Source organism: Fonsecaea multimorphosa (genome assembly GCF_000836435.1).
Source record: "Fonsecaea multimorphosa CBS 102226 unplaced genomic scaffold supercont1.22, whole genome shotgun sequence".
NCBI lineage: Eukaryota > Fungi > Ascomycota > Eurotiomycetes > Chaetothyriales > Herpotrichiellaceae > Fonsecaea > Fonsecaea multimorphosa.
This window is the reverse complement of record NW_015971656.1, coordinates 76064-96783: the sequence shown is the minus strand read 5'-3', so window position 1 is coordinate 96783 and position 20720 is coordinate 76064. Positions and strand designations below refer to the sequence as shown.

Here is a 20720-nt window from a genome sequence, read left to right as displayed (position 1 = left end):
CCAACAACTATCGTGGACGTTACTACTGAAATCGATATTGAATCCACCACCATTGTCAGCCCGACCACTATTGTCGACACTACCACTGTGGTCAGTCCAACGACTATCGTGGATGTTACCACTGAAACAGATATCGAATCCACCACCATTGTTAGCCCGACTACTATTGTTGAAACAACTACCGTGATTCGGCCAACAACTATTGTGGTTCCGACAACACTAGTGAGCTTGAGTACCGCCGTGAGCATTGAATCGAGCACTATCACAGACACGGTACCCACCACCATCATCAGCGTGAGCGCCACAACAGATACGATCTCGACTTACCCAGGTCTCGTCACGTGTACTTCGAGGATCATCAACCCCACTTATACTCCCAAATCTCCTTTACCCACCAACTACCTTTGGGGATGTGCGCCTGGCACTATCTGTACTCCTCCACAGATCGGCTGTAACTGGGAACAAAACCCCCCTGCTGATACATATGTCTGCGCCCCGGAAGAATGCAAGCCCGTTCCAGAGCTCTTCTTGCCGGCGAACCTGAGCTCACTCTGGCCGAACAGGATTGACACCACGTGCGCTTGGGATGAACCAGCCGAAGGCTACTTCCACCTCAACCCACAGCATTTTAATCTCACCTTCGCCATCTTCGATGTCCTCGGTCAGCCCCTTTGCCCGGCTCCGACTACGACAACTACTTGGGCTGACTGGACCTCTTCTCCACCTAAGCCGACATCTACATGGGCTCCCAAGATGCCGCGACGTGGACTAATGGCAAACCCGCTCGCTGAGATTGTGAGTCGACAGACGCTCCTCAACCCACCAGCGCAGTGCTACCGCATCTTTGATGCTGCAAACACAATTGGCCAAAACGTAGGCCTGAACTATCCGGAGCTCTGTCCCTCTACCACACAATTCCAGCAAGCCATCGGCCAGTGTCAGACCTGCTCGCGAGAGAATGCTGGCGGTGCAACAGGCGCCCAAACATTCCCAGAGCTTCAGATGTACTTCACCTGGTGCAACACTCATACTTCGTGAAGGGAGGGACTATATCGTAATAACAGCGCGATTTCAACTTTTGCCTAGTCAAGCACGGGACACTAGCGGTATTCTCCAATGTGTCGTTGAAGCTTGATAACGCAGTCGCTCATCGGCTCATGATGCCGTGGCTGAAATCCTTTGCATGCCCCTCGATCAAGTGGCTATGAAACATGGCCGAGCTCCTGTAGAGCAGCATATACTGAGAAGCATCTCTTTCCTTGTTGTATATACCCCACCACTGCACCACCTCCTCCCAACCTTGCTATCAGTGCTGCCTGGCAGGATTCGCGGATTTTGCACAAAAGCATTTGAAAGAGGGTTGTTTTGGCCCCGACGAAATCGATGACCCAATTGGTACGGAAAGGAACGACGTCACTCCTTCACGATGGAACATACAAGAGACACAGATAATGCTAATACATATGGTGAAAAACATGGCTGTAACTGTTCTTTTCTTTCTGCTTTGAGGTAAATTCAAGCATGTAGAAAGCCTCGAGCTTCCCAGCTACTGTTGTTCAGCTCAACACACTTGCCGGTGTCGTGCCCACGCAATTGCACCAGCGTGAATCCTGGCAACCAAACGCCTCCAAGCTGAACATAACCTGACCGTCTACTCAATCGGACGCCTACCGAGAACTTTCCGTTGTAGCTGCTCGCCTCGTCCATTCGGTATGTCAGTTTCTAGGCGCCTTCGAAAGTAAACGTGGTCACCGGCTCTGCAGTAAGATCTCACTTCCCTGCTGCTACCTTGCCGTGAACCAGTTGCTTAAGCATCCGGGGCACCCTGCGCTTTTTCAAGTCCTCGAGACGAATGTAAGAATGCAACTTCACGGACTCGGATGAACCCCGAGAAGCCCCCACCGACTGGTTGAGGCCGGTCTATCCCCCAAAGAGATCTCGTGGACCCCGTAGCCTCTCGGCACAATTCAACCCGGTTTGGACGAGAATATGTACATACTAAATAGTAATTATGGATAGTTGGAGAGGGAATTCAGAGCAGATAATCCAGACAACAGCGCGTGGAAACAAGAGAAAGTAAGCACCAACAGCAGAGCATTGTCCACCGGGGAATGCGAATCCATATGTTTTCCGATCCCTTGAACGTTGCTGTCGAGTTCTCCCATGTGTTCTTGGAAAATGAACAGCGGGTCAGACGGTAGGCATCATGCACACAACCTCTGCCAGGCACGGAGAATGTGTACCTTGTACTGTCGAACCAGCTGGCTGTTATTGGACTACATGTCAAAGGACGAAGGATGATGAAACAAACCTTCCCGGACCAGATCCAGTGGTGCTGCGAACACGCCCCAAATAGAACATTGTGGAACAGACATGAAGGATACGTCCATCGCTACGGCTGTTGACCGGTGAGTCGACCGGATACCGACTTGCGGCATTAGTCTGCGCCAATTCCTGCTGTGGACAGATAGCTGCAGTTGATCTCCAACACAAGGCTTGATGCTGCTCCTTATGAAACACCAGAAAAACGTACCAGTGTCGAGTATGATTTTCATGAGGGAACTTAAGACGATGGGAATTCTTTTCTACCTAGGTATTCAATACAAAAGATGGTCGACAAACGGGAGCCATCTGTGCAGCAGTGCGTACCCCTTGTCACATCCCGAAATCTATCTCGAAATCTATCTCGAAATCTAAGTTCTACCTGCCATTCTCCCACGTTCACGGCGAACGAGGTACATTTGCTGGTTTCTCAAGGTGTTCACCATCTGAGCTGGGTACATCTCGGTGGTTAGGGGTGTCTTGCTCGAGACCATTGACAACGTCCCGGGATAACTCGACATACTACCAAAAGTCAGCAACTGCAGCCAGTATAGATCGTCGGGGGATACTCACGTCGTAAGCAAATTCGCCGATCTCGGTCTCGTCCATGCCCATGATCTCCTCTTGCTCAGACGCACGAAGATGCAGGCCCGGGATGAAGTTGAGAACAAACAGGATGATGCAACTGAGGACGAAGGAATAGGCCATTCCTGTGACACCATCGCAGAGCTGATAAGCCAGTTGAATCCAGTGATGATTGAGCCAACCACCGTTGATTACGGTGGCTCCATCTAGATGAGCGATGTAGTCCGCCGCGAAGAGTCCGGTCAAGAGGTCTCCGACAAGGCCACCAACGCCGTGAATTGCAAATATGTCGAGGGAGTCATCGATGTGAAGGAGGAACTTGAGCTTGGTGGCATAGTTGCAGGCAGCGCCACCTACAACACCGAAAACGACAGCAGCCCAGGCGGGAACGAAGCCACTACCCGGAGTGATAGCAACTAAGCCTGCAATGACACCACTGCAGAAGCCGACGGTGGACCATTTGCGCTCCAAACGGTAGTCAAGAATGCACCAAGTCAGGCCGCCGACGCTCGCTGCCAAGTTGGTGACAACAGCAGCCATGATGGCACGGAGATTGGCAGACAAAGCGGAACCAGCATTGAATCCGAACCACCTAAAGAGCAATTAGTCTAGGCTTGGTCCCAAAAAGCGAACAGACCACGTACCCAACCCAGAGAAAGACGGTGCCAATGACTATGTGTGTGACGTTGTGTGGGCGATAGTTCAGCTCGTGAGTGCCGTGGCCACGACGCTTTCCCAGCATGAGAGAGTAGGCCAGAGCAGCAGCACCGGACGAAATGTGGACAGGAGTACCACCAGCAAAATCAAGACCACCCATCTTGAAGACCCACCCCGAAGAATTCCACGTCCAGCAGGCGATAGGGTCGTAGACGACAGTTGCCCAGACGAAGGAGAAAACCATGGCAGGCAGCATCCGTCCACGTTCGGCAGCGGCACCGATAGCTAAGGCGACCGTGATCGCAGCGAACATCCCTTGGTACACGGCGAACATGAGATCGGGGATCTTGCTTGATCCAACAGAGGGAGCCCCAAGGACATTGCGGAAGCCAAAGTTTTCCAGATCTCCAATGAATTTACCGGCCGTGTGGGAGAAGGTCAGGGAATAACCCCAGAAGAACCACTGAAAGGAAATCAAGGCTGTAGCTGCGACGGACAGCCATATAAGTGACAGTGCGGATTTCCGTCGCGCAAGGCCGGAGTAGAAGAAGCTGTGATTCGCTTGTCAGCAAATCGGCCTACACCGAAGTCGACAAGAGCATACCCAACACCGGGAATCATGAGCAGCACCAAAGCTGTGGCTGTGATCATCCAGGCAATGTCGCCGGCATTGTAATAGACATTGAGATCCTCGGTGAGAGAATCACCGCCAGTCATTGTCGTTCCTGCGGCGACGAGATTCTATTAGTTGGGGTCTTTTTTCTCGACACACCTAGGCAGCGATCTGTGTATACGAGGAAAGGGGATACATCTCGTACCATTGTAGACCTCCAGAGGAACATAGGGAAGTGATCCCAGATCCTCTGTCGACATCTTGACCGTTTTCTTAGGTTAGGAAGATCGACTGGTGAGGCGCCTGAGCCAATTGGAAGGAGTAACCGCGGCGAAATCTCAGGGGCTCGAAAAGTGTGGGCGGATGAGTGAAAGCATCAACAGTGGAATGGCAATGGATGCAGAAATCCCTTGAATAACTCGCATTCAAAAGTTGACACCAGTGAAAAGAACAAAGCAAGGTGTCGAAAGTTTGAAAGAAAGTCGGAACAGTTGGGAAAAGGAAGGATTGAAAACAAAATTGAACCTGGCAAAAGCAACGAATATAGGACAGGGAACGAGGCCGAGTGGTAAAGTGCCACCACTGTCCACCATGTTGACCTGATCGTGTTACCTACAGGGCTTGGGTCTGGCTCAGGGCAGCTCTTGGCATGTCCTTCTGGCCCAGGGAAAAATGCGTGAGACCCGAAGCAGAGTTCGCCGGACAGCCCCCGTTACGCCCCGGGAGCCCCTGAAGGAGACCTGAGGGCGGAGGTGATAGGCTGGATGGGCCTGGAAGAGCCCGGGAAGAGCCGGGCTAAGCCCATGGCAGACGCCACCCAAGGAGATTCGCAGTGGGCAAGGCCATTGCAATAATAATAGTCTTGACAAAGCAGCTCAGGTTGCCTGTGGGCTGATTTACTCGTAACGCTCTTGTCTCCCATGCAGAACAGCCAAGAGCAGCGCCCTGCCAGTGTCCATCACCTCATGCCTAGAAACGCGGACAGAAAGCTGCGGGGCCGAAGAGATAGACACCCGTACACAGTACTCCCCCCTCGCGACTGTGCAGCGGGGTTTTGACTTCCTTTACCTTCCCGTCTTACTCAGAGCAAGGAAATTTCCAGGTCATCCTACGCTGCTGGTAATGTGGACGCCGTCTCTTCCAGTCCATCACCAACGGCGCATAGGTAGGTGCTGGTTTTGATCGTTGCCTCGTGTCGACCTTCAGCCCAACGGCCCAAGATATCTGGGATCCAAGGCTGCCTCGTGCTTTTCGCCTACTAGTCGTCGCTAAAAATTGAAGGTTGCATAAGCCCCAAACTCCAAGTTCGCCAGGCACATTACGAGTCGGGCGTCGCCTGGGGCGTGGAGCCCACGGAGTACTCACAATTCTGGGCGAGATAAGCAGATGACTCTCGATTGGCTCAAATGCAGATCCAAGCCCGGGGCCACCATGGCGACTCCCAGCACATCTCCACACAGATAACGAACTGGACGTTTTGGGTACTGTTTCATCGCGCTCGGCTACTGGTCTTGCCGTGCCATAATACAAATTTGTACCAAGTACCTAAAGAGTGCCTCATACAGAGTACCAGGTACTCAGAACCTGCACAAGTCTTTGACCTCTGCGCCAATACTTACTACTCATCATCAACAGACCATCTCTGCGAAGTCGTCCCACCAGACTCACACTCTTTTTGCGGGCCAGAGACGGATCTACGGTACTCGGCACCCACTCGGTACATATGATCTGCGTGACATTCACCTGGCGCGCTGCTGACCGAGACGGTGGTGGAATCTCTTCCTTTTGGATGCAACAATGTCATCGAGGTATAGTCCATACCTCACTTACCTAGTAGGTTCATAGACGGATGCGAAGGCGCCCCAACTTTGTTGTGATCTTGAGGCCATCGAATTTGCTCTCTGAAAGTGGCCAGGCGTCTTGTTTAGAGCGGGCACTGACGATATGTGCGATTGAAACCCAGCTCCTCTGCCTGTCTGTTGGAAACACAGCATGTAGTCCCAAGCCACTTCGCTCGATGATCGGAGCCGGGCAAGCAACCAGACAACCCAGTCTGTTGCACCCAAGAAGCTCGTCGTAAGTCGGGCATCGCACGGCGAATTGCCAAAGGTCTGCAAGCCCACCTGGGCTTGCTAGGTACGTTCTTGGCCGCAGAGAGTCACCGATTTGTATTCTTGTTCGAATACCATCCCGGGCTCCGTGCGAGGTGCGCTCATCCGCGGACCTCACGTGCGTTGGTCAAGGAACAAGACGACACGAATCGCCTGCAGTCTGTATGTTGTCAGTGTTGCTAGTAGAGCTTGTTGTGCTGCTCTCCCCTCCCGCTTGCCCCCAAGACCATTGACGCGCGGTGTTCTGATGACCCTCTTCCTGCCGAGCCTTGCTGCGAAGGGGCGTGAACTGTGCTTGTCCTGGTTCGAGTGAGAGGTTAGCGGTCGCTTCTTTGTGGGACAGTATAGTTTCTGCTCGAGGAAGAGTCGCGGAGTCTGCGAGGGCGCAGCAGTTGATGGCCCCTTCGGATGTATGAGGAACGACTGTTTACACGGACAGCGATCTGAGAGAGGAAAAAGAGCTTTCTTCAGTGTAGAAGTCCGCGGATATTGGTATTTGTGGACAGAGGTCTGGAGTGGTAGCACAAACGTCATGACTTGCGATTCGCGTCGGGTCACGGTATCTCGATCTTGACACACCTAACCGCACCTATCATCGGATTTGGTCTATTATCGTAAATAATCGGTGACCGAGTTGGGAAAAAGTGTGACTTGATCAAGTACGAGATCAAAGACGACGTTTCAAAAGCGTCAAAACAGCCACTGTAGAACGAGCCCGCCATCCTGCCAGGTTTTTTGTCAATCGAAGTGGGATGGGCGAATAGTGGGCGGGTAATAAAGCAGGCTGCTCTCCATGCGCGGATCCAAGATCCAGGCAATCAGTCATCCTTCATCGGCGACTCATCGATGGGGAGGCGACAACGGGAGGGACGGCACTGGACACCATCGTGAGACGCGTGCCCGTGGAGATTGGCATCGACGTGATACTTTGCCTTCAGATTTTTATCCTTATCCTGCTCTGAAGTTGCCTCGAAATCCATGTTATAACCATCAACATTGCCCTTGCAAGCCCCTTTAATGCGGCGAGATAGAGTTTCTGAGGAACTCTTCTCCGCACCAGGGCTCAGCAACCAGTTGGCAGTCATTGCAGCCATGCCTCAGTCAGCAGCAAGCCAACCAATTCCAATCCCCGTTGGAGTTATCCATCAGCCACACGTTGCCGCTGCCACGACTGCCAGCGCTCCTCTTCCCGCTGCTCCCGACTTGCAGCCAGCACCGCTACATCCATCGTTATCCCAACCGGTTCAGAGTCAGTCTCAAGTTGTCGCTCCTTTACCTGTGCGTCCTGTCAGTCTCCCGAGATTTGGACCCCGTGTCCCCAAGACCGAAGAGCAACGCCTCGAAGAAGGTCGCTTGCCCCTCGTCATGGAGCATGAAGAGATGCCAATGCATCGTCCGAGCGGCGGCTCTTCTTCTGGATCTGATGAAGACGCCATCCCGTCATCTGCCTATGCGTATCCTACTACTTCTTACGACAACCCTGAAGGCCCCGTAACCTACACTCCTACCTCCTCCATCTCGGCGTATACACCCTCGACGGGATTTTCGTCGGGTCTATCCTCTTGGGGCTCCTATGGACCAAGACCAAGAGGCGGGAGCGGAGGACCTCAGAACATGGACCGATCTTTCTCGGAGAGCGCTCAGAGTGCAATTTCAGATCTGCGAGGCGCAAGGCCTGGCGCTCCTCTCCGGACACCTTCGAACACCTATGCACCTCCACGGAAACCTCCCCAATTTCTGTCGCTGAATTCTAAGAGAATGCATTCGTCAAATACCATGCGGAGCACGAGGAGGGACCCGAATGCGCAGTACAAGGCGCAGGAGAAGGCTTACGTACAGCGAGTCCGGCAACAACCGCAAGATTGGCTTGATAATGATCCTCGAACACCCAGTATTGGATACAGTACGGATGACGAGACCGACGACGAATCGCCGTCAGGCGAACACGCGTTCGACGATCCGTACGATCCGGAAACACTAATGTTCTTGGGCAACGAGGAAAACCTCCAGCCGACAGAGGAGGAACTGCAGAATTCCGAGAACAGAGAGCGACTCGAGTGGCATTCGATGCTGGCCTCTGTGCTCAAGGGTGATGTGGTCAAGCAGGAAAAACAAAGGCTGATTGGCACAACCGAGCAGAAGAGCAATGCGGAATTGGGCGCCGAGATCTGGCTGGGTGCAAGAGCAAAATATTACGGTCGGCCGTTGCAGATGCAGAAGAAGCTTATAGAAGAAGGCCGCGCACACATCGGGCCCATCATCGAACAAATTATCGCCTTTGAAATCAAGGGTGAGACGGTGGTGGGCAAGTCACCACTGGAACAAGTTGAGGAGGCAGTGGCAAACATCGAGAAGTGCGAATGGCTATATCCTTCGCGGAGGGAACTCGAAGCTGCCCAGAGCAGAGCTGCCTCTGATGCTTTCAAACAAAGTTGCGACGCCATCATCTCCTGGCACAACATCACGCAATCCATCAACACAGAGCTTGCTGTCCTTCAGGCTTGGGTGGGGAATTCCGAGTTGGATTTTACCAGGCAAAAACGTCGGTCCAGCAGCGACGGCGACCTCTCGGACGAATCCTCATTCATCGACCGGATCCTCAAAGAGGATGGCCTGAAATCGCTTCAGGGTGATAAAAGCATGTTCCTGGCGATTAGCGAGGTCATCACGAAGGCCAAGAGCACATTGATTGAGAACGCGGAGGCCTTTGCCGCCCGCCATCTTCCTCCTTACATCGAGGAGCTCTTGACTCTGATCAACTTCCCTTCTAGGTTAATCCAGGAGATTATCCGTATGCGGTTGTCCTATGCGAAGAAGATGAAAGAGTCAGCACAGCAGTCCGTGATGATCATTGACCAGATGATTGCACAGTTTCAGATTCTCATGCGCCTCGCTTGCCTCATCAAGCAAGAATACCTCACAATGGCGCATCCCGAACCAGGATGGGATTTGCCTCCTTGCATTGACGAAAACTTCGACAAGGTCATTGTGGACGCCCTCAAGTTCTACTTTAAGATGCTGAACTGGAAATTGGGTGCGAACAAGAACACATTCCGCGAGGCTGAGATTCTCGAACAGGAATGGGGTTTTTCCAACGAGATAGGACGTCAACTTGAAGGTGGCGATATTGAGGTTGCGGAGCAATTCAGTTCTCTCACTGCCAAGTCGCTCCTTCGCCTCACTGCCTCATTCGAGCGAGAGCTGCGAAGCAAACCGGACGAGAGTCCCCAGGAAATGGAGAAACGGTATAAAGCAATTCTGGATTCCGTCCGTGTTCGACAACGGAAATTGTTCAGATTCTCGCGGATTCTGCGGCAAAGATTCGAAAACGCGACCGAGTTCAACGTGGGAATGGGTGCAGAGCAGCTACAGGCATTTGCCGAAGCCCTTGTTTTGTCTGGACACTTCCTTGTGGAACCGAGCACAAATAGTCCCAAAGGTATTCACTTTGTGGCTTCGGCGTCGCTCTGGAACAGGCCCAAGGAAATCCAATCAATGCTGGGCACATCATTTCATGAGGATGATGCGGCGGAAGATCCCTCAAATCCTTACATTTTGATCATCAGACCAGAGGATGACATGACATGGGAAGGACCCAGAATGGAGCTTGGCGCCCTGGAATTGCCTACTGACGTGCGACTCGGTAGACTGCGTCTCGTGGCCGACGGATCGTCACTTCGCCTTCAAGGTGCTCGCATGGAATTTGCCAATGCTATTGGCAGAGAGTTGGACGTGGTCATCGAACAGCGAGCCAACTTATCTCGGGTGAATCTTGAGCTTGGAAAAATAAAGAAGACAACTTTCAAATTGTCCAATACGATTATGGAAAGTGTGGAGGTGATTCGGTCGCAGAATGGAGGGATCGCCAGTCCAGAGTTGGTGCAGTCTTGTTTCGCCTTTGCAACTGAATTTGGCAAACGTTCTCTGACATACATGGATGCCAATCGGCGCATGATGAACAATATGAAACTTACTCGACTCGCTTTGGATTGGGTCAGCTTTATCTGCGACGATTGCGATGCGGCTGACCGAAGGACCTTCAAGTGGGCAGTGGTCGCATTGGAGTTTGCGATGGCGATGACACGCGGCAGAAATATTCTGGACATCACGGACGAGGACTACAAACGCATCAGAGTTAAAGTGGCGGGCTGCATGTCTGTGTTGATCTCTCACTTCGACATTATGGGTGCGAGATCAACCTTGGCCGCGCAGCAAGAGAAATCACGGATGGAGGCATTGACGGGCATGAACAAGAGATTGGACTACAACAAGTTGCGTAACGACGAGGATTGTCGCAATGAAATGTGCCAGCAGAGACTGGCCGAGCTCAGTGCCATCGACCAGGTTCGCGAGGAACGAGGCACCAAGACCACTCTTGGACGGGTTTTGGAGGGCTCGAACGAAGCTGACCGGTCACTCACATTCCTCTCTTCGTCGGCGACAAACATCACCATGCGGTGGCAACAAGGTCAATTCGTGGGCGGCGGCACTTTTGGCTCAGTGTACGCGGCCCTCAATCTCGATACAGGAACTTTGATGGCCGTCAAAGAGATCCGTCTGCAAGACCCGCAGTTGATTCCAACCATTGTCAAGCAAATTGGAGACGAGATGGGTGTCTTGGCCGTTCTCGATCATCCCAACATTGTGTCCTACTATGGCATCGAAGTCCATCGCGACAAGGTATACATCTTTATGGAATATTGCTCCGGTGGTTCGGTGGCTGGCCTGCTCGAACATGGACGGATAGAGGACGAAACCGTCATCATGGTATACGCGCTGCAAATGTTGGAAGGATTGGCTTATCTGCATTCGGCACACATTGTGCACCGAGACATCAAGCCAGAGAACGTTCTCTTGGATCACAATGGTGTCATCAAATACGTCGATTTTGGTGCCGCAAAGATAATTGCGCGACAAGGACAAACGATGATGGCTCCAGAGGCACCACAGCGCGCCAACGGCGATCCTGGTCAGCTTCCACGGCAGCCACAGAAGACAATGACGGGAACACCAATGTACATGTCACCTGAAGTAATTCGCGGGGATGGACCAGCAACATCACGTTTCTCTGGAGCCGCCGACATCTGGTCATTGGGATGTGTGATTTTGGAAATGGCAACTGGCCGTCGGCCTTGGTCGACATTGGATAATGAATGGGCCATCATGTACAACATTGCTCAGGGTAATCCGCCGCAGTTGCCCACCGAAGACCAGTTGAGTCCGACGGGGATCGACTTCTTGAAGAAGTGCTTCGAACGCGATCCCGCAAAGAGAAGCTCGGCGGCTGAATTGCTGCAGCACCCTTGGATCGTGGAGATTAGGCGGATGGTGGTTGATGACCCTGACGCTCAGACGCCCAGGAGCGAGAGCAGCGGAGGCGTGTCACTCCCAAGCCGGCAGAACTCGATAGCATCGTCGTGAGGAGAAGGTGCTGACGGCCTCAAAAAGCAGTATAATCTTTTAATATTGACAAGACCTTGTACGCCCGAACAGGTTTCACTTCCATGTGCCTTTTTCGGCTCATTGTTCTCCAGCTTACGTGATAGGTCGTACTTCGTGTTTTTGGTCGTATATTGAGCCGGCTCATTTTCTCGGGCAGGGGTCAGGTCGCTGACCCTGGTCTCACAGCAGGGCACCGAGTAGTAAATCTAGATTGGGTCGTCGAATAATGTTACCTACGTGTCGTGGTTTAGGACAATGCACGCCACGGCCGAAACAGGGAACCCTGACGTTGATGTTTCCGGACACATCGGCTTTCCTGGTTCGAAAAGGAAAACAAGACTCCATCGGGTCTTGTGGGTTATGCCTGGCTTCCTGACCATGCGTTCCGAGTCTTCCATCCTCCATTCGCTTTTGTACCGGTGAGCGGATACCCGGTATAGTTTTGCAGACCACTTCTCCATTCTTTGCTTTTTCCTTTTATTGTTGGCCAGGGCCGCCCAACCTCTGTTCCACCCTCATTATGCACGCCCGCTGCCTCCGCAATGGCCAATGTTGACATCTCCAGTAATGCGTCGTCAGACCCCTTCACTGATCAAGCAGCAATCCAAGACGAACGCGAGACGGCCGCAGAGTCCACGCTGGGCGTCGGTCGAAATGCCACCCTGACTCTCGGCACTGACGCGGTAATTGTCCTAGGTTCGTCGTCTCTGACCACGGGAATTTTTCTGACAGCTTCGCAGATGAAGGTCTCCGCACGAGCGAGGGATTTGATTGCTTTGGGCTCTTTTCTCAGAGTAGGTCTTGAGAACGGGGACTTGGAAGCCGACCACGACTGACCTCGAGCACCAGGAACCACCAATACCCGGTCCATTCCCTACTTTAATGTCCTCTGGGCGGAGATTGTAAAGAGCGAACTTACTGTTCATTACGCAAGACCGACCTCCAAGTCAGCAAATTCCCCTGTTCGCGTTGCATACATCAACTATACCCTCGAGAACTCCACGGCGTTACTAGACAAGGCTGAAAGATGGGTTGAGCGTCTGTTACGACGGGCGTATGGCCAAGCTCAACGCAACAAAAGGCTGAAAGTTCTGATAAACCCGTTCGGAGGCAAGGGAAATGCGGTTAAACAGTACAGCAAAGAGATTGAGCCTATATTTGCGGCCGCGCGATGTGAGGTCGACGCGGAGCAGACAACGCATCGTGGCCACGCGGCCGAGATTGCTCAAAACTTGGACATTAATGCATTCGACGCAATAGCGAGCGTGTCCGGAGACGGACTTCCGCATGAATGTATCAACGGCCTTGCGAGGAAAGCAAATGCGGCCGAGGCCCTCAGAAAGGTGGCAGTCGTCCAACTTCCCTGCGGCAGTGGAAATGGTATGGCGTGGAATCTGACCGGGACAGGGGAATGCAGCACGGCCGCTTTGTGTATTGTGAAAGGTGTACGGACCCCTCTAGATCTCGTCAGCATCACACAGGGAGACACCAGGACGCTCTCCTTTCTGTCGCAGTCGCTCGGCATAGTCGCGGAAAGTGACCTAGGAACAGAGAATCTTCGATGGATGGGGGATGCCAGATTCTACTTTGGATTTCTCGTCCGCCTTTTGGGCAAGACGCTTTATCCTTGCGACATCGCTGTGAAGACCGAGATTGAGGATAAGCAAGAGATCAAGAAGCACTACGCCCAGTACATGGCTAAAAGGACGACTCAAGCCCCGATCTCTCATGGCGATCTGGATGGCCCGTTGGATATGTCAAAAAGTCTGGGACTCCCCCCGCTGCAATATGGTACCATCAATGATCCTCTCCCCACCGACGCTGGCTGGACTCCTCTATCCTTCTACCCCAACCTGGGCAACTTTTACTGCGGCAACATGACCATGATGGCAGCTGACGCCCCTTTCTTTCCTGCTTCTCTCCCGTCGGACGGTCTGCTCGATTTAGTCACCATCGACGGCGACATTCCCCGACGGAAAGCGCTTGACCTCCTGCTTTCCGTTCCCAAAGGCACCTTTTTCGACAAGGAATGTGTGCGCGTCAGGAAAGTCAGCGCTCTCCGTGTGATTCCGCGATATGGGACAATGGCGGAGCCCGCAACTCAGAGTGACCATCGACAGAAAAAGCGGGCCAAGGCGGCCGGCCAGATCCAATCCAAGAAGAATGAAGATCGAGATGCTGGCCATTTCTCCGTCGACGGAGAGAAGATGCCCTTTGAGCCATTCCAGCTTGAAGTCCACAGGGGATTGGGCACGGTCTTGAGTCGACGCGTGGGAGTCTATGAAGCCATTGGGCCCAAGGGCTGGGAAGAAATCAGTGTCGCGGCTCCTAGCGATGCAAATCAAAGTTCCAAATCGAGGTAATTTGGAACGACGGATGCATCAGCACGTTAATATGTCGCCATATTTGGTGGTCAAAAGAAGGTGTCAATTGTGGATGAGGAAAAGAAGATCCCGAGAACTTCATCTGGCTAATTCGCCCATTTGAAGTCCGTGATCGAATTGTGTTGGGGCCAGGTTACATTGTCGCGATCGACTTGCGCTTTCATCTGCGATGGATCTTGGTGTCATAACGAAGCCGCATTAAAAACAGCAAACTGGCGCACAGGGCAATGTCAGGTGGCACGATCATAAAGAGATACCCTTACACGCAACTCTGCCGATTTACTCTCTGGCGCATTCAACAAATTTGTGGCGTTATTTACATAGCAGCTCTTGATTTTCGGTGGACGAATAGAAGCACAAACTCCAGGTTGAAACGCAGAGTTGCTTCTGCGGTTTTGATTGAACCCATAAACATCGGAGTCTCTGAGGTTTTCTCTATACCAATCCTATGAAAGAGGGTTGCTCCAACCCATCATGAGCGCGGAAAGCCGTATTCAGACATACACGAAGCCCAAGAACCTATGGTGATTTCACAATTTGCTCCTCAAATCCTTTCTCTCATCTTTCTTGAACAGTGTCTTCGAGTCCGGGTATGGATCAAACACTACGTTGTTGAGTGGGTTCAACTCACTCGCTCTGTGGAACATGTCCTCGTAGACGTTTCCATCATACCGTCCCAGGGATGAGTCAAGTTGCCAGTCGGGGAATTTCCACGCATCGACCAATCGAACAGCATGTGGGCGGATCTCCTCGAGCAGTTTCATCACCGTCTTTGTGCGTGCCAGCGTGATTTGGCGCACTGTCACGGCGGCGGATGAGTAGAATTCGGATGCCTCGCGTTCGAGCGTATGCAAGGCATACAGGCGGAATAATTTATGCAACAAGTTCACCGTATCGGGATCCAACTGCTTCTTGGTGCCTTGATCCCGCAATGCGTCATGGAAGTTCTTGACAATCATGTATTGGGCGTGCGCTGTAGACAAACGCCAGAAGTCCACAAGCAAGGAGTTCCAGGACTGCTTATCCTCGTCGCGGTGGCGGAGAGCTTCAAATGTCAAGAAGGAAACACGCCACGCGAATGCCGCGACCAGATCTTCGTCGTTGCCAATCACATCGAATGCACAGCCGATGTCACGGCGGCGGATGAAATCAATCAGAATCCTTGTCGTGTCGTTCTTTGCTGCCTTCCCCTCGAGGACGCTCCGGGCAGATTTCAACAGATACCGAGAAACTTGCTGCGTGAGCATGTAGTTGTCACCTTCCCAAGTCACAGTGGGAAGGTAATCAGCGTACCAGGAACCGATGCCAGAGAAGGACGAGTACCCATGGCCGCCGCAGGCACGGCGACAGACCTCCAGGCCTTCTGCGGCGGTGGTCGAGCCGTAGGCTTTCAGTGCACAACTTGTGGAGTGCAAATCGGCCAGAAGATCGGTGCCTGGATTGAGCTCCTCGGGTCCTGGTCCGCGAGTCGAGTCGGACAATTTACCCGCGTCGCCGGCGCTCATGCGTTTCTGGTTTTCCTGGTACAGTCTGATCATGCTCTTACCCGTGAAGTGGAGGGCATAGGTTGCAGCGAGCAACGGAAGCAGTCGAATCTGGACCATGGTATAGTTGAGGACCTGGTTTTCACCGGGCTCGTGGACGTCCCGATCTTGGAATTGTCGTCGGACGGCACAATAACGAGTGGCAATCGTCACGCCACGGGCAAGGGTAGAGCCCGCTTGCAAGACGATGGTGCTTCGAACGAAGGTGAGGGTGCCGTAGACAAGAGAGGGATTCGAAGGTCGGACGTATTTGTTGGTATTGGGATCGACGCTAGAGAAACGAGCCAGCATGTTGACGTGAGGAATTTTGACATTTTTGAACAGTAGGAACCCGTTGTCCATCGTATTGTATCCAAATTTAGGGCCAATGTCGCCAACATGGACGCCGGGTAGGGGCTCATGAGTCTTCATATCTCTGACTTGGACGACAAAAGGATGAGGACCGTAGGCTTTGCCGTCGACGAAGAGCTGGGCCATGACAATGGCATGGTTGGCGGTTCTTCCCAGAGAACCAATCCACCATTTGGAGGCCGTGAGGTACGGCGAGTTGATTGTGAAGGTCTTGTCGTCCGAGTTCCAGATAGCAGTGGTTTCCAATCCTCTGACGTTCGACCCGTGACCGAGTTCAGTCTGGGCATAGCAGCCAATGATCTTATATGCCTCCGCCTTCTCGAGAAAGAGCTTGTGCTGATCTGGAGTACCCTGCTCGCGGAGGGTGACAATGAACATGCTCGAATGGAGGCCGTAGGGGGTAGGCTCGCTGATGAGGTCGCTGGCGGTCTGGTATTCATCTCTTGTCCACTTGTATTTGACCTGCAGCTGTTGCAGTCTCTTTCCCCTTGCCAACGCAGCTTCTATCCGGCTGATTCTTCCTCGAAAGTAGTTTTGTGATTTGTCGAAGACGGGATCGGCTTGCAGGATCTTGAGAATACGTTCGTTCCTCTCGAGAATTTCCCGCGTGAACATGAAGTCGGCGAGCTGATCGACATTGAGATTGGATTTTGCTCTCTCTTGTGAGAGCAGCTCAGAACCCTGAGGGCCGGAGGGTTTGAGGGCCTTGACCCATTCTGGATTGTTAGGCATCTTGAGGCAACTTCGGAGGGAACGGAAAACGATCAGAAAGAGCTGAGAGAGCAGCAGAACCTAGTCTCGGAGTCGATGAAAGGCCACAGAGGAGGGAGTGCTGGTATTTAAGCTGCTCGGTGCCGTGAATCAGCAAGTGTAAGAATCGCAGGCCGAAATTGTCATGATCGGAACGGTCCACCAGCGATGCAAAGTCTCGTCTTCTGCCCAGATGCCTCGGTTCAGCTAATCCTGCCTTTTACTCGTTTCAGGATTAGTGAGCTCCGCCAATCGCCAGCTTCGTGCGTAACGCGGGTCTGCTGCGGATCCTTCGGCAATCCATCTCCATTCCCATTGAGTGCGTCTGCAATTGCCGAGACGCTGTCACCCATGTCCTTTGCTTGATGTTGATGGATATAATATTGAGCTGCTTCGCCACCTCCACGGTCGGGCATCCTCGGATTCTGGACTCCTCAATTTCTGCTGGGAGCTGCTCAAACAGTCCGTCGAAGAAACCCATCCACTGCAAGCTCAATTGATTCGAATTCTGCCTCGGTCGACGAGACAGCACTCGACAGAGGCGCCTATCGCCTATCGGCCATTGATTCAGTGGCTGTCGGTCGCCGTCAGACAACTTCGCTCACGTTGGCTTAGTTCCTGCCGAACAACGGCCGCTTCAAGAGACTCAGGCCATCACTAGTTCTCATTTAGCCGGCCAAGCAACACAAGCACGGAGTATCTCTCCATTGAGAGGGCAACCGGGCAGTGATATGAATCTATGAGAGAGCTCACTGCTCAAGAAATTGCACATAGACGTTGAATTGATGGGTTTCAGCCCACTTTGGTATCTCACTATCTAGCTTTGCCACCCTCTTTTCAGTTCTTCTCTTCGATTGTATGTGGCTGAGGCTCACTGATCGAGACCTCCTCCACAGGGTGTTCCCATGCCAAGGACCAAAGTGAGCCACAGTCGTACTCAGTTCCGCTGGTATTGTATACGGATGGACGCCCCCATAAACCCTGTTTTCTTTCTCCATGCCGTCCACCTGTTCCCTGATGATTATCAAGTGAATCAAGCGAAGGGCAATATCTGCCACGGACTCAGTCCAGTCTCGCCTGCAACGAGGTGACTTGGGCATCCCCATGCACCCAAAGGAGTGTTCACCAGTTCATGGCCTGGACGACTTGAGGATATTCCTCTGCGAAAAGTTCTCTGCCTCTCCAATACTGTAGCTCCACATTCGGCCAGGTAAAGAGATGCATACCCTTCACGCTTCGTTGAGCAGGTGGGTCCACAGCGAGGACATGCAAGACTGGCAACCAAAACGCGTGAAGAAGAAATCTTGATCCCCTAATCTCCGGCCGGCTTTCAATAAAAGTGGCCACTGTTCTGCGGATTACGGAAATTTCCTTCTCGAGGTCGTCGGCAATACCACTACATACCGTAATGAACTTCTTGCAAGCTTCATGGTCGAGTCCAGGCAGATTGGGTTCGGGCTTCTCTCTGATCAGCCATTTCATGACCTCCTCGTAATTGAAGGTCTGCCCATTCTGAGGCCTCCCTGTCTCGGGTCTTTCGTGTTCTTCTGGCACCGAGTCGCCACGAGAGCTGCGGGAGCGACTGCGCCGCGACTGTGATCCGTCGTCGTCGCCGGTCCCAGTGCGAATGCCCCTTCCCCCGGCTCTCCGACCAGAAGATGATCCAGCGCGTCGGTGAGACTGATTCCGTCCACGACGGCGAGGAGGACTCCGCGAACGAAGTCGGTTTCTGTTTTGATTAGGCAATCGCCTACGTCCCTCCTGTCGTCTATTCCGACCGCGAGGAGTGTCATTTTGCGGTATCCCGCCAGGAAAATTTGATTGGTGTCGACCATGACCGAAGCGAGAACGGCGATCCGACATTGTGACTGATGGATTGTCTAGGATAAGGACGGGCTGTGTTCGGGAAGTGAAATCTAGGTACCTACCTATCTCGGATTTAGGTATAAAGCAAAAAAAAGCCGAGTTTAGTAGATCATCGGATCCACCAGTATAGGCTTCACCTTGGCGCACTAAGGTCGCTACCTAGGTGGTTGCATTAAGACGAGGAACCTGTTCCAATTAGATATGGGCCCCTTGGGGCCGCTGTCGACTGTCTTGACCCAAAGTTTCATACCTAGGCACTCATGTATGTACCCACTGGTTCAAATCCGTAATGGCATATCCCCTTGTCACCACACCTACAGCTATGAATGATAATTGAACGCATCTACCAGCATGTGGAAAGGAAGGCTCAGTATAGGATTGGGGGTAGAACGCCAACGGAAATATGCGCTCGAAAGGAAGTAGCCTGGCTCATGCGAGGTGTTAACTATGCTGCTGCTTCACCCGAAATTGTCACGATACTTGTATGGAGCAATGCCACTCTTTCTGGTAATTGTTTTGAGATAGACATGGTGCCTAGTCAGGTTTCCCACCCCAAAGTCTCCAGGCCTCCTCGTCTCCTGTTATTCCACCTCCTTGGTGCACCGAAGACACCGTGTGTGCCCGAAGAATGATTGCGCCCTTCACATTCCTGGTTCCGACGGTCGGTAATATCGTCCATCTGCGAGTTCCATATGTGCGCTGTAAACGCCACTCCAGTTATTCCTCAGCTGTGCGCAGTATGCACTTGCCCCTGTCTTTATTTCCAAACCCTTCTCTTTCCCAAATACTCATGGCATGACTGGTGGCCGGTGCTGGGAGGGTGAGGGAATTCAAATCGAGCGGTCAATCAAAGTGGACTGTCGCTTTGAAAGTCAGCTTCAAATCTTGTACAAGGTGGTAAGGTCTGACCTGAGAAATTGAGATCGATTGGCTTCCCCCGTCTCCAAAGTTCAGGGTACTAACAGTCTGCACCGGCGTGAAGGTTCGATCTCTTTGCAGACCTGAGCCAGATGGTCAGGCCCACCCACCTTCAGGTGGGAAAATTCGTCGGATACGACGCCGACGGCGGAAAAAAAAGGAAACGGTTGGGCAATCAGCCAAATCACCACTCAGACCGCGGCCGGATTATCTGCGTAGTATTCTCGAAGACATCCTCCAACTGGTCCCGGGCATCTCGTTGGCTTTGAAGCTTGGCTTCCCACTCAGCAAGAAAGTCGATTGGCCAGGCAACACGTTTCAATATACAAGGAATTGGGCATTCTGCTGGTAGCGCTGAGCCCTTTAACCGGCTTGAAGGCAGGCTTGCTTTGGGCGTGGCGTCGCTCCTCATGCCCGTGTTTTCTGCCTCCAAAGCCAGCAGAGTGTTGAGCAATTGGCTCTTACCCGAATCTGCATATTTGTCCAGTTCACTTGAGACACTCTTGTTAAAATGATCGAACGCTTTGTCCACTCTCGCTCGGACTGTGGCGTAGTACGAAAGGTTCCATTTTGTCTCGTCCATTCCGGCCACTTCATCCGCGATGTGGCGGAGGTTGAAAAAGAAATTATTCGCAATATCGCGAAAGAGATTCATTGTGGAATCGAACTCATTGCAGAGTTTCTGTCCTTTGGCGCTGTTGCTGAGGTAGAAAGACATCCGCACTTTGGCATCAGCTTTGCGATTCAATAGCCCGACCGCAAAGCTTGTAACCTTGTCTCGCCGGATATCTTCGGCCACGTAAGCAGCCCAGTTACGGAGTTGATAGGCAGCATGGGAATCCGTCTTCGGCTTGATCGAGGGATGTAATCGATCCTCGTCGGTCAGCTCCTCGTCCCCTTCATCGCCTGTCTGTCGGCGGCACAGGGGAAATCGTGGCATCGCGATTGATATTGCCAGTGACCGCTGGGAGAGGAAGAGGCTCGATAGGCGGACTGATCTCGAAGCTTGAACATGTCTGATCAAGCAGAGTCGTAATGGGCGGGCAAGTAACTTCCGAGCGAATTCACGGCCCATTAGCCGCTGAGCGGTATGCTAAAACTGTTTCGTGAATGGCGAGGTAAGAGTGATACAAGGCTTGAGATCCCAACTCATCCGACTCGGTGCTCACTTTCCGAA

The 20720-nt window shown here is 52.5% G+C and overlaps 7 protein-coding genes across 7 annotated transcripts in view; 3 read left to right on the top strand and 4 right to left on the bottom strand.

Moving 5' to 3' along the window:
* The window catches only part of Z520_09032 (uncharacterized protein), a gene marked incomplete at both ends in the record, with an annotated part of 2021 nt that extends 983 nt beyond the window's left edge, over window positions 1–1038 (top strand). Inside the window, one exon of the mRNA XM_016779528.1 lies at window positions 96–1038. Coding sequence (XP_016629239.1) covers window positions 96–1038 — 943 coding nt within the window. The remainder of the gene's footprint in view (window positions 1–95) is intronic.
* Window positions 1039–2721: 1683 nt separating this feature from the next.
* Z520_09031 (uncharacterized protein) lies at window positions 2722–4437 on the bottom strand (the record flags this gene model as incomplete). The annotated part of the gene is made up of 5 exons (XM_016779527.1): window positions 2722–2844; window positions 2896–3499; window positions 3552–4115; window positions 4169–4289; window positions 4383–4437. The coding sequence occupies 5 exons, from the start codon at window positions 4435–4437 to the stop codon at window positions 2722–2724; spliced, it is 1467 nt and encodes a 488-aa protein (XP_016629238.1).
* A 2943-nt stretch (window positions 4438–7380) lies between these two features.
* Z520_09030 (uncharacterized protein) lies at window positions 7381–11709 on the top strand (the record flags this gene model as incomplete). The annotated part of the gene is made up of 1 exon (XM_016779526.1): window positions 7381–11709. The coding sequence occupies one exon, from the start codon at window positions 7381–7383 to the stop codon at window positions 11707–11709; it is 4329 nt and encodes a 1442-aa protein (XP_016629237.1).
* A 563-nt stretch (window positions 11710–12272) lies between these two features.
* On the top strand, window positions 12273–14093 carry Z520_09029 (uncharacterized protein; the record flags this gene model as incomplete). The annotated part of the gene is made up of 3 exons (XM_016779525.1): window positions 12273–12426; window positions 12471–12524; window positions 12580–14093. The coding sequence occupies 3 exons, from the start codon at window positions 12273–12275 to the stop codon at window positions 14091–14093; spliced, it is 1722 nt and encodes a 573-aa protein (XP_016629236.1).
* A 551-nt stretch (window positions 14094–14644) lies between these two features.
* Z520_09028 (uncharacterized protein) lies at window positions 14645–16741 on the bottom strand (the record flags this gene model as incomplete). Its single annotated transcript, XM_016779524.1, has 1 exon — window positions 14645–16741. One exon carries the CDS (start codon window positions 16739–16741, stop codon window positions 14645–14647), a length of 2097 nt encoding a protein of 698 aa, XP_016629235.1.
* A 1140-nt stretch (window positions 16742–17881) lies between these two features.
* Z520_09027 (uncharacterized protein) lies at window positions 17882–18622 on the bottom strand (the record flags this gene model as incomplete). The annotated part of the gene is made up of 1 exon (XM_016779523.1): window positions 17882–18622. One exon carries the CDS (start codon window positions 18620–18622, stop codon window positions 17882–17884), a length of 741 nt encoding a protein of 246 aa, XP_016629234.1.
* Window positions 18623–19727: 1105 nt separating this feature from the next.
* Z520_09026 (uncharacterized protein) lies at window positions 19728–20483 on the bottom strand (the record flags this gene model as incomplete). Its single annotated transcript, XM_016779522.1, has 1 exon — window positions 19728–20483. The coding sequence occupies one exon, from the start codon at window positions 20481–20483 to the stop codon at window positions 19728–19730; it is 756 nt and encodes a 251-aa protein (XP_016629233.1).
* Between the last annotated feature and the right edge of the window lie 237 nt (window positions 20484–20720).